Raw genomic sequence first — 16,857 nt, 5'->3', positions numbered from 1 at the left:
ATAGTTATAAAGCATTAACCGGTTTCCATGTATCATTGAATCTATTAACAAACTCGCGAATTTTAACATTAGTTGGCCAATTCGTCTTATTCATCGCTATCTGTTTCCATCGTATATTCAAAACGACTTTGAAGGATATAAAATCCAATTTTTCATTCTGTTCCCATCTTGGTACAAGCTTTGTAACATTAATGCACTCGGGACCCGGAACACTAAGACTACTAGATACCAACCTAACGATTTCACCTTCAGTTACGTTATTATGTTTCCAGTTCAAAACCGAATTAGCGACATTTTTTCTTTGACTTCCGCTGCTTTTGTCTTGCGTTAAACACAATGTCGGAAGTAGGGCGCTGTATAGAGCACCAGGTGTACAATACAGCGCCCCACTTCCGACATTGTGTTTAACGCAAGGCAAAAGCAGCGGAAGTCAAAGAAAAAATGTCGCTAATTCGGTTTTGAACTGGAATCATAATACAATCAATGTTCGACAATACAAGCGAAAACGATTCGTCGCAGCTTTGATTACTCGTTTGAACGTTGGTATTGTTCGACGACTTCGGCGTAGAAACAACAGGCGGTTCATCCATGTGAAACGTGTCAATAGAAGAAACTGGAGGAGAATGTCGTTGTATAGGATCGGATGGACCAATGATGTCATTAATTCTGGCAATCGCGTCGTTTATCCTCGTCGAGGCGCCTACAGCACCGTTGTCTCTTTAGTCGGACGCAGTTTTTAATACCGCTTACTGCATTTTCAATTTTCCGATGAAATTGATGTTGATAATTCTCTAAAATATTATCGAAATACGGCCATCGTCTGTCCGCGCTTATCCGTAATTGAAATTGAAAATCGTGTATCAATTTTGACGATATAATTGAAAACATATAGTTCGATCAAACTCGCCATGGATTGCAAAAAGTGTCGTCTACCAGTGATAACAAAAGATCACCCGTACATTTATTGCAACGGGTTGTGTGCTGCTGTACACCATGCCGCTTGTGTCGGGTTGAGTAATGTCGAGCTTGCTTCGGTATCACCGCCGAACAAAAACAATATGTGGCTGTGTGATGAGTGCGTGGTCGAATTCGTTCAATGGAGAAAAGAACGAAGTGAAAACAACAAATGTTCAATCGCCGAATCAGTATCGGAGCCAAAATGCCCCCTTCAACGTGACGTCGAAGAGTTGAAGAACAAAGTAGAATCCATGCGGTTGGTTCTTGCTTCACATGAAGCTTTCAATGTGGATGCTGGAATACGACACTCAACTCCAAATGCCCCAAACTCATCGCGGCAAATGAATAGCAATAGCAGATCACGTGAAATATCAGATGTACTACCTGATGCTTCGGACCGGTTGACAGATTCAATACGTGAAGATGAGAGTTTCGACTTGCTACTTACCAACATCGATGGAAGCGTTACGGAGGATGATATACAACGAATGGTCGTTCGTAGTTTAGGCGCACACGACAATGAGTTCATACATGTACGAAAACTTGTTCCACGATGGGTTGACTGCAGCACTCTGGACTACATCTCTTTTAAAGTCGTCTTGAATCGTAAATGGAAATCAAGCGCAATGTTATCAACGACTTGGCCTCAGAACGTTAAATTTCGCGAGTTCCGTAAAATACGATGCACGTGGAGACCCGAACTTGTGTGATAAGATATGTTTTTATTAATTTGCAATAACAATTACTCTTGCTTTATGTCATAATTGTAGTTGTGTGCTAGATTTGGTAGAGTTAAATAGTAGAAGTTTTGTACCTAATGTTTGTGTTTCCAATGTTCAAGCTAATTTTTTTTATTGATTTCTTGTTTTTGTATGAATATTGGTTATGTTTATTTTTAGTTTTAAGTTTACATCATTGGGGCACTAGTAAGCCTGTTGATGTTATGAATAATAAATAAATAAATAAAATCCAACTCGACTGCAATTGATGCCGTTGAATGAGCTCGAGGCGAATTTGGAGTAGCATCTGGGGATTTGCAAAACTCATCCATGCATTCATCACAAATCCAAATCATATTTTTGGACAGCGCACACAAGTCAGCCTCACTAACACCAACACATGATGCGTGAAACCTTCTAGCACATCTTCCTTCACATATGGTGTATAGACGGTTCATAACATCGATGTCTGTGGTGCACTTCTTGCATTCGGTATTCATAGTAGAAGACAAAATCACAATGGCTTAGGTGTTCGAGTTGGCAATTAATTATCACTAATTCGTTTAATATTGGCGAAATACGATGAACTTGTTACTGTGAGCGGTAAACCATGTAATCAGATGTATCGGCCAGTACGGAGTTATATTTTTAAAACGTGTTTTAACGGCTATAACAACTTAGAATGCGGACCGACGGGAACAGCGAAGCACTCAAACACTCAAACAGAGCCTTTTTTTTGAGTTGATTGGTATATGAGACTCGGCCCTGCGGGCCTCGGATCGAAAGTCGGTTTTTCGAGCGGTATTTATACCCTTCTTATGGGTGTAAGAAGGGTAAAAAGATTTCTTCGTACACCTTCGACGATTTCAGCGCACTTTTTTTCAGGATAGTGAACATTTTTAACCTTACCTAAATCTATAGGCGAAACACGAATAGCTGCTATTCCTCGGTTGAATATTTCGACGTCTACAGGCATCGTGAAGTCTTCATTTGATTGAATTGTGCTTAACGTTGACGCTGATGGTATCGTGACCAAACTTTCATAGCTTTGCGAATCAGGTACATCAGGTATGCTCTGAACAGTTGGCATCCTTGAGCCGCCGGCTACGCTTTGTTCTTCGTTTTGGGTGAGGTGAGCTCTTGAATCAATCTGTAGACGGCAGGACGAGCAAATACAAAAATCCTTGGTGTTCAGTGTGGATACCTTGGAAAATCCAATTGATTTTAGTTTTTGGATGATACCATCCGTGAGATATCTCAGTCCCGTAACGTGGGCAGATCACCTTGTAATGGTGCGTTACGGTGTAAGATCTACCATAACAAATTTTGATCTTGTAATTTTTTAGCTTTGTTAATTTGAATGCAGGAAAATTCCAAGATCACAATTTGTTCTACTTTGTTTTTTTTATTATGTTTTTCATTGTTAATAAACCATTTATTTCAGGAGGATTCAGCTAATTTTTGTCTATGTCTAGAGAGATTTATATCCAAAAATTATGTAACTGTTGTGAGCCTATCACCATTTAATACTATTTTCTATTCCAGATGTACAAGGCAGCCCAGCAGTCGCGACGACAAAACATCCTTCTTATTTTTTGAAGGGTCAAGATCGCCATATCATTCGGTGGCGTGGCGGGTAGACCACGTTGTCCGCATCGTTTTTCTTCGAGCCGAGTGTCGTAATGTCGCGTTTTTTTTCGGATCGCCAACTTTTTTTTACTCGTTTTACGCGATTTTTTCTTTTTTTTTTTTTGTTCAACACGATTTTTAATTTTTTTTCTTTTATTTTATTGTTTCTCGAGTAACCATTTTTTTCCTCGCGTTTTAAACATTTAGGTATTGCAAAGTTCCGATGACCCTGGAGGGATCGGTTCTGCTTGTGCCTCGCACTGAGCCGAAACATACTTATCTATACAATAAATAGAAATAAATATCTCCTAATTTATTTTCGTTCAACTCGTTTTACGTGATTTTTTTTAAATTAATGAGATGTTTTTCTTTTTTTTCGTTGTTTTCGCGTTTTTTTTAATGTAAATGGAAGTTTTTTTTCTCGGATCGCCAACTTTTTTATCACGCGTTTCAAACATTTATTGTAATGTTCCGATGATCCTGGAGGGATCGGTTCTGCTTGGGCTTCTCACTGAGCAGAAACATAATTATTTAAACAATAAATAAAAAAAATCTCTTTTGATTGCCGGCGTTCAAAAGATTAAATTTTAACCAAATAAACAACCAATCGGCACCAACATTTCAAAAGGGCGTAACTGCTTTTGCAACCAATGCCTTCTCACAGAGCTGTGGGTCGTATTTCATTCATCTCACGCAATTCACATCCATTAATCGAAAGAGGAGGATTTTATCTTTCTATTTGTGCTAGTAGATTGCTCGAGAGGGATGGGATACGCTCCACAGCTTTGTGAGAAGGCTTTGGTTGTAAATGCAGTTACGCCCTTTTGAAATGTTGGTGCCGCAATATCGTGGGTCCATCGCCAGCTTTTCAGGCGAATCCTTGACCTACATAATACTTCTCTCAACCACCCACTCCGTAGTACTTATGGGAGTGTCACTGAGTCGGAGGCCTCTTAAATAAGTGCTACATCAACATTTCCTTCCCCTACCCCAAGTTACGGTAAAGATGGGCGTGGCCGGAATAATGACATTTGTGCTTTTGGTATTCTTGCATAAGATTGGAGCAAAGTTAACTCCCCGGCCTTGTTCCGAAAAGCAATCCGAGCAAGATTAGCAAAAGGTACATGAATGTTGTTAGTATCCAATCTACGAAGTATACCGTAACTACGATAACGCTAACGATACCATCCGTGAGATATCGCAGCTCTTTCGAACACTGAATGTCTTTGAATGGACGAATACATCTGATTTTACTCATTTTATAATCTGTAGCATAGAAAATATTTTCCAATTGTTAGTTTTGTACGAAAATATCACAAAACATATAATTAAAATGTGTATTTAAAACTTACCTTTGCACCAAAACGTGTTACACTTTCCTTTACAATTATTACCGTCGTGCGGGGCTACTTTTGAAATACGGGGCTACTTTGGACACTTTTGAATATGGATTTTTTGAATTTGAAATATCGTTCAAATCTGTTTGATGTCTTTGGGACTATTATGACGCAATATTTTCCCCTTCATTTGGTTGAAATTGTTTTTCAAACAAACTCTTTATTGCTTGTCAGGAGGCGAAAAAACATCGAATGAATCATAAAAATATACATAACGTATCAGAACATTTGCTCTGTAAGCATTGTTTCTGCAGTTCATAAATTTCGAAGGGTTGCTCAATTCGTGCAAGAAGTATCGACATAGCATATACAATCGAATATTTGTATGGATACACAATATAAATGACCGTTTCACCTAAATAATGGAATGATGGCCCCCAGACAGCCTTTTAGTCTATATTGAAATATCACGCTGCTCATAAAAATAAAGGTAACACAGAACCAACTAAAAACGCATATATTTATTGAAATAATGTTTGATATAGTATACAACAGTATTGGTACAAAGTAGTATTCTAAGTAAACCCGGAATTTTAACTGCAGTTTTGTTTTAATTATGAATGTCCAAAGTAGCCCCCCTCTGGTTCTATATGATATGTCTCCGATTGATGTATGGACAACTTTTTTGTTTATGGATGGATTTAGTTCAAATTGTGCATGCATCCTACATACATACTCACAATTATTATGTGTAAAAATTGTGGAAATACATTCACTACTCTGGGAGTTATAATGTCATAAAGTTGAAAAACCATTAAAAAGTGTATAAAGAAGCCCCGCACGACGGTATGTTATCAAACAACACTGGATCTAGTTCAAAAACACTGGATTATGAGCTGAAATTACTATGAAATCACTATGCTTCTAGCAACCTTTCTGCATTTACTGTTTGGTTTTCCCTAGTAGATACTGGATGAATTCAGAACCGAATCAGACATTATTATACAGCTCACGGGTATAAATCATAGAATGCTGGGTAAAGACTGTTGGAAGATACACTCCCGTTCAAAAGTTTGGGGTCACCCCCTCAAAAACATGTCAGTTTTTTAGGCCCATATCTCCGCCAATTTGCGTCCGATTTCAAAACCCTAGGTTTCATTCCAAAGATAATAAGTCAAAGAAACTTTGAACATGATTTAAAAGAAACTTTTTCAAAAAATTTTGTATGTAAACTTAACCCAAAGTTGCCAAATTTTCTAAAAAATGAATGTAAACTTACCGCAGTGTCGCTGGAAGTTGGGTCGACCAAATTTTAAGATAAGAGCGGTAATATGACCCATTTTCTATTAGCTTTCAACTGCTTTTTACAGAACTTAGCTAAAATATCTAGAAAAAAAGTTATTAAGTAAATTAATCCTTGATGTCATCGACCAAAAGTTTGGGGTCACCCCTCAATATGATGTATCGGCCAAAAGTTTGGGGTCACTTTCGTAAAACATGGAAAAGTGATTTGGTGATATCTTCGTCATCTGTAGTACAATCTTAATTCTTTTTGGCTCATTTCAAAGATAATTAACTAAATTTACGTTTGATATCTTCAACTTAACGTATTTAACGATTTTTGTATATAATAATGTTATGTAAAGTTAGCACATTTTACCACGCTTCAAAAAATGAGGCAACTTTACGTTAAGTTTTAGTGTGTAAATTTCAACAAATATGTATGGTTCAATGTCTATGCAGTAAGTATCATTCATTTTGTTTCAAATAAGCCAAGAAGAATTAAAATTGAATGAAAGATGACAAAGATATCAACAAATCACTTTTCCATGTTTTACGATAGTGACCCCAAACTTTTGGCCGATACATCATTTTGAGGGGTGACCCCAAACTTTTGGTCGATGACATCAACGATTAATTTACTTAATAACTATTTTTCTAGATTTTTTAGCTAAGTTCTGTAAAAAGCAAATGAAAGCTAATAGAAAATGGGTCATATTACCGCTCTCATCTTAAAATTTGGTCGACCCAACTTCCAGCGACACTGCCGTAAGTTTATATTCATTTTTTAGAAAATTTGGCAACTTTGGGTTAAGTTTACATACAAATTTTTTTGAAAAAGTTTCTTTTTAATCATGTTCAAAGTTTCTTTGACTTATTATCTTTTGAATGAAACCTAGGGTTTTGAAATCGGATGCAAATTGGCGGAGATATGGGCCTAAAAAAATGACATGTTTTTGAGAGGGTGACCCCAAACTTTTGAACGGGAGTGTATGTAGAGTTGAACGCTCAGGTATCGTCAGGTACGAGTTTGGAGAGTTGGAGCGATGTAGATTTGCTGGCGTAGGTATATTGTTATTGAAGAAGATTGTAAATTGTATATACCTGGAATAAATAAAGAGTGTGGCGGTTGTTGATTGAGGTATCAGTCGGCAGCCGTCTAGTTTGATGGAAGGTGACTACTGCGTTCTTTTTATTTATTATTAAGAAACGGTCATCGACGGAACTAGCCTCGTTATGGCCAGCGTGGCCATGGTGGACTAGCTCCAACAAAGACCATGTTTACAATCACCAACTGTATGTAGTACAGCTAACTGGTATCTAATTACCTGTATCTAATACTTGTTAGCACGTTTTCAGCAGAACGCACCAAAAATCACTGGAAGAAACCATTGTTCCTGATAGTGGGATTTTGTAACTTGTTTTTCAAAATACTTTTAAGGCAGAGAATTTCACTCAAATCTTTAAGCTGTCAGTGTCATTTTAACTCAAAATTTTCCAATCTTTCCGAAAAAAAAAATACTTTTGAAACTGGAAAAACACGGAGTACATCCGAAAAGGGCTAAAACTTATTAAGTTATCAAAATATCAATATTAGATTAGTAATATTTTCTAAACGGTGCATCTTAGAAAAATGTTACCGAAGTACTTTTTGCTTGCAAATTTGATGTACTCCCATAAAATTAGGGCGACAAACTTTTTTGGCTTTTCTTAATACCTTTTTTTGAAAATCGTAATTTTTTAAAATATTTTTTTTTTTTCATTGTAACCTATTTTTCTCCAGAACAACCCACTGTGCACTAGATAGCATTTTCAGTCAGCTATAACATAAGGATAATTAAAAAAATATTGACATGTCACTTTTAAGGGAAAATCTATATTTTAGTTCGATACATCGATGTTCGATGTATCGAACGCCACGATCACCAAGCACATGCAGCAGTACGGGAAGGAAATTTCCATCCAAAACGAAGTTTGGAAGGACTTTTTCCCAGGAGTACCGAATGGAGTTAAAATAGTACAAATGCGGATGGAGAAAGCGTTACCGTAAACAATAGTCATCGACAACCACAGCACACTTATCAACTTCCCCCCCGACCGATCGGCACCGTCTGTGCGTGCCGATAGAAGGAAACAAAATCGAACACCAGCAAACGATACCAATGACCAAAACAGAAACGACAACAACCACCACTCTCAACCCGTTCATTGCAATACAGTTGAACCACGATCGACGCGGACCGAAGAATCAGACTCCAGCGAATCGGAATCGGACAGCGTACATGAGGAAAACAATAACACCGACGACAACGACGACGATCATCATAACGAGCTCGAACATGGGAAGCGGCGGTTGTCAACAGAAACAGATGGAGAAAGAGCCGAAAACGAATCAAAGCGTACCTGCAGTCAGGGTGGTCCCGATTCAGAATGGAGAATTTACAATACCAGATCGAGAAAAAATAAATAATTGATTAATGTTAAAAAATACCGTGAAATGTAAAGAATGTAATTTAAATGGGATTACCGACACGAATGCACCTCTTGGTGTAAAGTGTCGTAAATAAAAAAAAAATATATATATATAAGCTTTGAGTTCGGCTTTAGGATCGGGTTTTTTAAAAAACAAAACAGAACTGAACTCGTCGATTAATGAACAAAGACTCACTGTCGTTTATTATTTTAAGCTTACAGAGGCCTGGCTAGGAAGAGGAATGGTTCCCTGGCTAATTTACCATATGCGTAATTGGATCGCGTCGTCCGGTGGCGCGATGCTGACATGCTGGTTTCAGTAAGGTTGAAGACAGGTGTGGATTCCGTGGAAACTGCTGATCTTGCTCATCGTCCGTTGTGTGGCTCGTTCAAAGTTGCTAGCGATGTTGCTAACTGTTGTTGTTGTTGTTGGATGTCTCCTAGTTGGCTAAGTATGGCTTCTTCGGAGTTGGGGCAAACTGATGCGATAACTTCTCCCTCCCTAAGTGAGGAACGTCCCGGTCCTTTTCCACCGTATCTGATTATGATTAGCATGATGATAATCACTGCTGTAATTCCGGTAAAAGAAAATCCTCCAAACAGGCTCCAAAACTTAAAGTTGAGATTATTTTGTTCTAGGTATACATGCTCGAGGTGTCGTCGGTTTTGTATTGTGTCGTGATGAATTTTTCCTAAATCGATGTCTTCCTGTAGCTTCCAGTTTGGTTTGAGATTATAGAATGCGTTATACATGATATTGGGCTCGCCGATATATTCCTCGTTTCTAAATGTTTTGTTGTTGAGTTGTATTGTGCAGTTTTCAAAATTGATGATCACATTTCCTTCTAGGCTTCGGTTATCTGGTCCACAGGTTGATTCTAATGTTTGATTCCTTATATTGGATATCAAAATGATGTTGTCAGAAATTAGTTTGATTATTGTTTGATTATTGAATACAACGTTGCATTTAGGCTTCACTCCGGTTATTAACGGTTTGATACATTCGTCCCCGAGATCCGTCAAGAATGAAGATTTTTGAACGAAGTCTTCCGGTTTTTGTGTGACAAAAATACGGTTACCACTTTTGACTATGAATTCTGGGAATTGGATGATTGATTGATTACTATTGATGATTGGGTATATTCTGATGATTTCCGCGGTGTTCTCCTCTAACAGTGGTACATGCATAAAATATAATAATGTTCCATGACTCGTTGCGAATTTTGGCGTAACGTATTGTAGTGCTTCATCCGGTAAGTGAATGTTAATTCCTTGGTCTTGAAGAAGTTCTCTTATCGTTGTAATTTCTCGAACAGATAGGATTTTGTTTGAAGTAATAGACATTTTTGAGAGCAGAATTGCGTCTTGAATGTCCTCGAGCAGCTGATTGAGAATATCTACGTTTACGATGGATGTAATTGTTTCGATGTCGTCCATTAGCAAGTCGTTTAGGTTGGCCTGATTGGTTACTTCCTGTATAGCGTGAGTAAGTTGCTGAATCCGAGTGTTGAGATTTTGATTAACTATGATCTGTTGGTTGTTTTGGTCAATCAAGTCGTTCATCGTAGTATTGATGGCTTGGAGATCAGATGCGTCGGGGGTTCCCGCGATCCATTTCCACACAGTTCCAACGGTGTTCCACCTCCTTGATCGGTGGTGTGGTTGAAGTTTCAGTTGATATATGTTGCTGTATAATTTCTTCGCTTTATACTTTAAAATATTTGTTAGTGGATTAGTAGTTTGGGCATTATTATGGTAAGATGATTTAATCAGGATCTCCGCTGTTTCTTCTATAGAAGACAGATTTATCGGGTGGATTATTTTAATTGTTCCAGTTTGAATTTTACAATGTATTTCCTTTACAAGCAATAAAGGTTCGTCGTGCAGGTTTCTAATGGTTAGTTTTTGTGCTTGAGTAAGGGTGATCGTCAATATCAGTAAGGGGATTATTCCGGTCTGTAAATTAACAAATATAGCAGGGTGTTAGTAGGTTAGATAGAGGTTTGAGACTATATGGTTAATTATGTAAGGGATTCCTCTTCCGTTTCAATTTGGTTTTATGCAGTTTAATATCTCTGTGATCCACGTAAGTTTTCCTTCTATTATGTTTAATTACAACTTTTTTATACCTGGCTTTTCTTTTATTTTTGATACCTTGAATTTTATTGTAGACTCGTTCGTTTCTAATGAAATTTGGATCATCTTCTCTGTGTTTGTTTCTGTTTTCTAATGTTTGTTGTTGTTTTTTTTGTAGTTTTTCTATAATTTCGTCGAAGATTCTATTGTGGTTTTCTAGTATGGTTTCCAAGTTTAAGGGTCTCTCTTCTCCTTCTTTTATGCCATAGAAAATTTCAATTGGTTTTAATTTAGTAACGCTATGAATCGTAGAGTTGTACAAAGTAGTCGCGATGCGATATATTTCTTCATTAGAGAGATCGTCATATTTATTTTTAATGCAAATGAATATTTCGTTAAGGGTAGAGTGGAATCGTTCAACCGTTCCATTGACCTCACTGTGGTTCGATGGGGTGTAGTACAACTGCACTCTTAACCTTTGGAGAAGTCCTCGGACTTCAATTGACTTGAACGCAGCTTCGTTGTCCCATACTATCATGGAAGGAATTCCATATATTGAAATTAATTTAACGAGGCCGCGTTTTACGTCTGGTATAGACCTGGATTTTATGGTATTAACATTGCAAATTTTGAAAGTTTATCTACTGCCGAAAGGAATATGTTAGGGCTTGATATAAAGATATCAATATGAACTATATCGAGAGGTTTTCTTGGTAAAGGGGTTTCGGCAAATTTGAGTTTGTAAGGTTTTCTTTCGTACTTACTCTCAAGGCACGTCTCACAGAGGTTGATAAAGCGTTGTACCTTGTCCTTGATTTTAGGGAAGTAAAACTTCTTCTTAATGACTTCGTAGTTCTCCACTGCTCCTCTATGGGCACGCTGGTGTGTGTCCTCAATGATGTCATTTTGTTCTTCTTCTATGGTGACGTCCTGTAAAATTAACTGTGTTAATTTTATTTTGAAACTTTTAGCGCGTGAGAAGTGATTCTTGTAGGTCACTTGCATGATGTTCAACCATTCCTCCGGGCAAAGAATACAATTTACTCTTGTAGGGTGCATGTATTCGCGGAAGATTTTTACTGCAATAGGGACTCCGAAGAAAGCACGCGTCATTGTCCGCCTGAAGATTCCTGGAAATATCTCTTCGTATTTTTCCTCATTCTTTTCTCCCTTTTCAATAAGAATTTGGTTTTTGAAAAAGTTCAGCGGTGTTTCGACCATGCGGATTAAGTCTTCATTATCTGATTCAGCTGAATGTACCGTCTCTGAATCCGATGATGATGATGATGATTCACTTTCATTCATGTTAATTTCGTGTGAAATCCTAGACAATCCGTCGGCTACCACATTCTGTTTACCCGGTTTGTACTGGATTTCATAGTCAAACTCCTCTAAACGCAATTTCATTTTGATCAACCTATCATTTGGCGACTTGAGATTTAGAGCGTAAGTGAGCGGCTTATGATCAGTAAAAAGAGTGAACTTTCGGCCAAACAAGTATGGTCGAAAATATTTACACGCCCAATCAATAGCAAGGAGCTCCTTTTCGATAGCCGAATAGTTCTCCTCAGTTTTGTGAGCGTGCGCGAGGCGAATGCAATCGGCTTATCATGACCAATGGGGCCCTGAGATAAAACCGCACCTAACGCGTAGTTAGAAGCATCCGTTGTTAAAATAAATCGCTTGGAGAAGTCTGGATATTGTAGCACATGGCTACTAGTTAGAATACTTTTCAACCGATTGAACGCGGAAACAAATTCATGCGTATGTTCAATCTTTTCTCCTTTTCGTAACGGCTGAGTCAAGGGTTTGGCTATCTGTGCAAAGTCTTTGATGAACTTGCGGTAATAACCAACTACTCCCAGGAATCCTCTAAGCTCAGTTTCGTTGTTGGGCAATGGCCAACCTTTAATAGCACTTATTTTTTCTGGATTAGGTTTCACTCCCTCGGGAGTAACAATGTGTCCAAGAAAGGCTACCTCTTTCTGAAGAAATTCGCATTTATCAATTTGAATTTTGAAATTGTATTTGCGAAGTGTCTCCATAACCTTTTTGAGGTTAACCAAGTGTTCCTGTAAACTAGTGGAATAGATGATGATATCATCCATATACACTAAGCAACGTACCCCGATATGCTCTCGGAGAACGTTGTCCATCACCCGCTGGAACGTGGCAGGTGCGTTTTTCAGTCCAAAAGGCATTCGGACAAATTCGTAGTGTCCGCCTTCGACACTAAACGCAGTTTTAGGAATGTCTTTTACATGGACCTCTATTTGATGGAACCCTGGAGCAAGGTCCAGGGTTGAAAAGTATTGACACCTCCCCAACTTATCGAGTATGTCCGTGATATTGGGGATAGGGTATCGATCATCGGTGGTTTTTTGGTTGAGTTTCCGGTAATCGATTACAAGTCGCCACTTTCTTGTACCCGAAGCGTCGGCCTTCTTGGGTACGACCCATATTGGCGAGGACCAGGGACTGTTCGATGGACGAATTATTCCTTGGTCCAACATTTGTACGATTTGTTTTTGGACCTCTTCTCTATGACAGAAGGGGTAGCGATAGTTTTTCGAATAGACGGGTAATTCGTCCTTCGTGTGAATGGTATGTCTTACAGCATTGGTGAATGTTAACTTTTCACCATTTGTGTAGAATACCTCTGGAACCTGTTTTAAAACTTTGAAGAGTTTTTCTTCTTCTTCTTTGTTTAGATGGTCCGTTCGAATGTTTTTCGTAAATTCTAATTTAACCTTTATTTTATCTTTGAAAGATTGGCTAGGAGCAATCTCTTCAAAATTCAGGAGTTCTGTAAATATCGCCTCATTGTCGATTCTCATTACTGCTGGTTTATTACTCTGGTTGATCAACGGGAAGGTGGCTATACCATTATGAGCATTGTATACTCCTGAGGGTATAACGACATCTGGACCAATCATAATGTCATGTTCAATTAAGAAATCACCGTCTTTTATTCGAACGGGAAATTCTTTCACTAAGGTCTTGCCTTCGTGGAAGTTGAGTTGTTCCTTAGTTGGGAACTTTTTTTTTAGTGTTATCGTTGTATTGTTTATTGCAAGGGTATTCGATGCTGTGTCAATTACCGCACCGATAGTTCGAAGAGATTCAAATCCGATCAATCCGTCAGAAAAATCATGGAATCGGAACAAGAAGAATTTCATTTCAGGTAGGTCTTTTATAAAGTTGACAAATGGATTCACATATGTGTACTGATTAATACGATGCGTACCGCTCAAGTTCCTAATGTTTTGCTGGGGTCCAGTTGCAATACTACTAGCAGGTATCAGCTCAGGGGTAATGTAATTTTTATTTGCCCCCGTATCAATTAGAAATCTCAGAGGTCTGCCGTTTCTTCTGGGTATTTCTAGATACGGAAGAAAATTGTTTTTCATTCCGGGTCCTGTTGATCCGAATCTGTACAAAAATTTAGCTCATCACATTGTTCCGTCTGTGGATAAATTTCTTGCTGTTGTGGGTTGTTGATGTAAGGATCCTCGGCATAGGAGAGTTCGGTAGGAATTTCTTCCAAACTTTCGTGCGAATTTACTTGTGTAGGTGCTGTCCTTTGGTAAGGAACTACTTGCTTATAACTGTTCTGACCAAAAGGGTATCTATTTTGACCCGATGGATCGGGTTTAATCGCTTGAGGTGGCGGAGACGCATTGTTTGAAGACGCATTACCTTGGAATCTGTTAAATGATGGGTTTTGCGATGGAAATGATGGGAATCTATTGCCGTAGGGTGTGTGCTGAACTGAAGGAAAGGGTTTGTATGGTGGTCTAGAATTTTGCCAGCTATTTTGTGGTTTATTTAAGGCTGGTTTTTGAAAAGTGACTGGTTGTTTAGGGAACTTATCCTTTTTTCGTTGAGACGCGTTGTACTGCTCTATTGCGCTTTGATGCGCTTCATTCAATGAGGTCGGACGAGACACTCTAGTGAGTGTCGAGTAGGGTTCGTTCAAACCATCAATATACGCGTTGGTTATTATGTATTCATAGCTTGTCGCTAGTGGTTTAGCACACGAAGCCGTGTCGTTGTCGAGAGAAATCTTGGCTGTTATATCCGCCAAAAGTTCTCTGCATTCATTATAGAAATCGGTAATGCTTCTCGAGCCTTGTTGAAGGTATGATATTTTGGTGACAAGTGTACCGAGATCTCTCTTGTCCCCAAAATATTCTCTCAAAGTGCTTTGTATATCAGCCCACACAACCGGAGTATGGTTTGACACCAAAGCTTCGTTAGCTTTATCAACGATTTTGTCTCGTATGATGCTAGTCCATAGGGGCATAGCACGATCGATGTCTTGCTGTGACGGGCAAGTTGCTTCCGCAAATTTAATTTTATCTTCGACTGATTTCAGCCAGGTTGCTAGTAATTTGGGGTCGCCGGCATACGGTACGACCATTTTAATTGCATCAGGAATCCTAGATGCATCGAAGTTTGTAGGTGACACTACTGAAGGGACAGGTCGGACCGCCGAAGCCTGCCTAATTTCCTCCAAATTTTGTATTTGGAGCCGTTGAGCCTCCATTTGGTTGGTGAGTTCATCAACCAACCTTTGTAAAGCCTCCATATTCCTAGTTATCATACACTTTATTCACTTCTTATAACTAACACTTTATTCACTTCTTATAACTAACACTGAATAGATAAAAAAAAAGATCACTTACCTCGAGTCGACTGGTATGCAGCCAGCGACGCCAAGAGCGGGTAAGATGATTTGGTCGGGCCTACCGAGCGTTCTGGTTCCTTGGGGCGCTCTTCCTACGTTGGTTCTGCCGGTGATGATCGCTTGTTGCAGCTTCTAGATGAACACAATGTTTCCTATCTGCTTTCACACTACGATTTCACTATGAAACACAACGGGTGGCTATCCCCCAAGTCGAGACTGCGCCAGCTTTGAGTTCGGCTATAGGATCGGGTTTTTTAAAAAACAAAACAGAACTGAACTCGTCGATTAATGAACAAAGACTCACTGTCGTTTATTATTTTAAGCTTACAGAGGCCTGGCTAGGAAGAGGAATGGTTCCCTGGCTAATTTACCATATGCGTAATTGGATCGCGTCGTCCGGTGGCGCGATGCTGACATGCTGGTTTCAGTAAGGTTGAAGACAGGTGTGGATTCCGTGGAAACTGCTGATCTTGCTCATCGTCCGTTGTGTGGCTCGTTCAAAGTTGCTAGCGATGTTGCTAACTGTTGTTGTTGTTGTTGGATGTTGGCTAAGTATGGCTTCTTCGGAGTTGGGGCAAACTGATGCGATAACTTATATATTTTAGTTCAAATCACAAAAACCAAACTTTTTTTACCGTGCATATTTTCTCCATATAGCACCAACAATTGTCTAAAACTTCGCCGAAGACACCAAACCGATCGGACAAACCGTTTTCGAGATACAATTTTTTTTTAAGATATTATGTGCATTTTTCATAAACCCTTCTCATTAGTAAGGCTAGATTCAAAATGGCGAACCAAGTATGCATAACGGCCTTTTTCTTGTATGCAAGGTTTCATCCAATTAAAAATATATGAAAATTACTCGTTGCTGAAATGATATGGAACCGCTCTGCTGCTTTCGCGCTTGGTTCGCAAGGTGTTTCCTTTCTCTACGTTGATGTTTCTGTTCTCCACCTGTGGTTGGACAGTCAGACAGTACTTGCGTGGTTGCGTAAGTCACCCACAGTGCTTCAGCCGTTTGTTCGAAATCGTGTCGTTGAGATTGTCCAAGATAATCAGCATACCCAATGGAACTATGTTCGATCGAAGGAAAACCCCGCTGATGTGGTTTCTCGGGGTCAGTCTCCTGATGTTTTAAAGGAGAACGCGTTGTGGTGGAGTGGAGCATCGTTCCTTCACTCGCAGGACTATGAACCAGCAGTGATTGAGGAGATTCGTGACTGCGAGCTCCCGGAACTGAAGTCTGCGAGTTTTGCTGTGGTCAATGTGCTCAACGTCGATGATCTTCCCGTTTTCAAACGATTTAGTAGTTTTCGGAAGCTCCAGCGTGTTCTGGCTTATGTTCAATGATTTATCCAGAATTGTCGCGAGAAGATCGTTGAAAATCGCGTTAAGGGGGTTTCTCCTACCATATCCGAGCTCAGAGCGGCTCTACATACGATCGTAGTGCTGATTCAAAACGAGGTGTTTGCTGATGAGATTCAGCGAGTAGAGAGCAATGAATCATGTAGAGCGGTCGGCAAGTTGGGACCATTTCTCCAGGATGGTGCGTTGAGAGTAGGAGGCAGGCTCCAAAACTCTCGATTGCCATTGCGAATGATGCACCAATACATTCTTCCGAAACACCACTTAACTGACCTCATCATTCGTGCATATCATGAGAATATTCACGTCGGACCGGCAGGTCTACTGT

The 16,857-nt window shown here is 39.2% G+C and overlaps 2 protein-coding genes across 2 annotated transcripts; one reads left to right on the top strand and one right to left on the bottom strand.

Annotated features, from left to right (window-relative positions):
- The first annotated feature begins 689 nt into the window (after window positions 1-689).
- Window positions 690-5,691, top strand: LOC115266404 (uncharacterized). The gene has a single exon (XM_029872639.2). The coding sequence runs from the start codon at window positions 909-911 to the stop codon at window positions 1,665-1,667; it is 759 nt and encodes a 252-aa protein (XP_029728499.2). The 5' UTR covers window positions 690-908; the 3' UTR covers window positions 1,668-5,691.
- A 2,799-nt stretch (window positions 5,692-8,490) lies between these two features.
- On the bottom strand, window positions 8,491-12,695 carry LOC134288117 (uncharacterized). Its single transcript, XM_062851867.1, has 2 exons — window positions 11,236-12,695; window positions 8,491-10,351 (listed from the first exon to the last, which is right to left on the bottom strand). The coding sequence occupies exons 1-2, from the start codon at window positions 11,374-11,376 to the stop codon at window positions 8,762-8,764; spliced, it is 1,731 nt and encodes a 576-aa protein (XP_062707851.1). The 5' UTR covers window positions 11,377-12,695; the 3' UTR covers window positions 8,491-8,761.
- Between the last annotated feature and the right edge of the window lie 4,162 nt (window positions 12,696-16,857).

The sequence above is a fragment of the Aedes albopictus genome, chromosome 2 (genome assembly GCF_035046485.1).
Source record: "Aedes albopictus strain Foshan chromosome 2, AalbF5, whole genome shotgun sequence".
In the NCBI taxonomy this organism is placed as follows: Eukaryota; Metazoa; Arthropoda; class Insecta; order Diptera; family Culicidae; genus Aedes; species Aedes albopictus.
Note: the sequence above shows the minus strand (reverse complement) of the source record. Positions and strands in the feature narration are given on the sequence as shown.

What these genes read in the sequence shown, in the direction of transcription:
- LOC115266404 (XM_029872639.2), top strand. Translation starts at nt 909, where the DNA reads ATGGATTGCAAAAAGTGTCGTCTACCAGTGATAACAAAAGATCACCCG.
- LOC134288117 (XM_062851867.1), bottom strand. Translation starts at nt 11,376, where the DNA reads ATGACATCATTGAGGACACACACCAGCGTGCCCATAGAGGAGCAGTGG. An exon ending in CTGTGAGACGTGCCTTGAGA is followed by an intron (nt 10,352 to 11,235) that starts GTAAGTACGAAA and finishes GTTAATTTACAG; the next exon opens with ACCGGAATAATCCCCTTACT.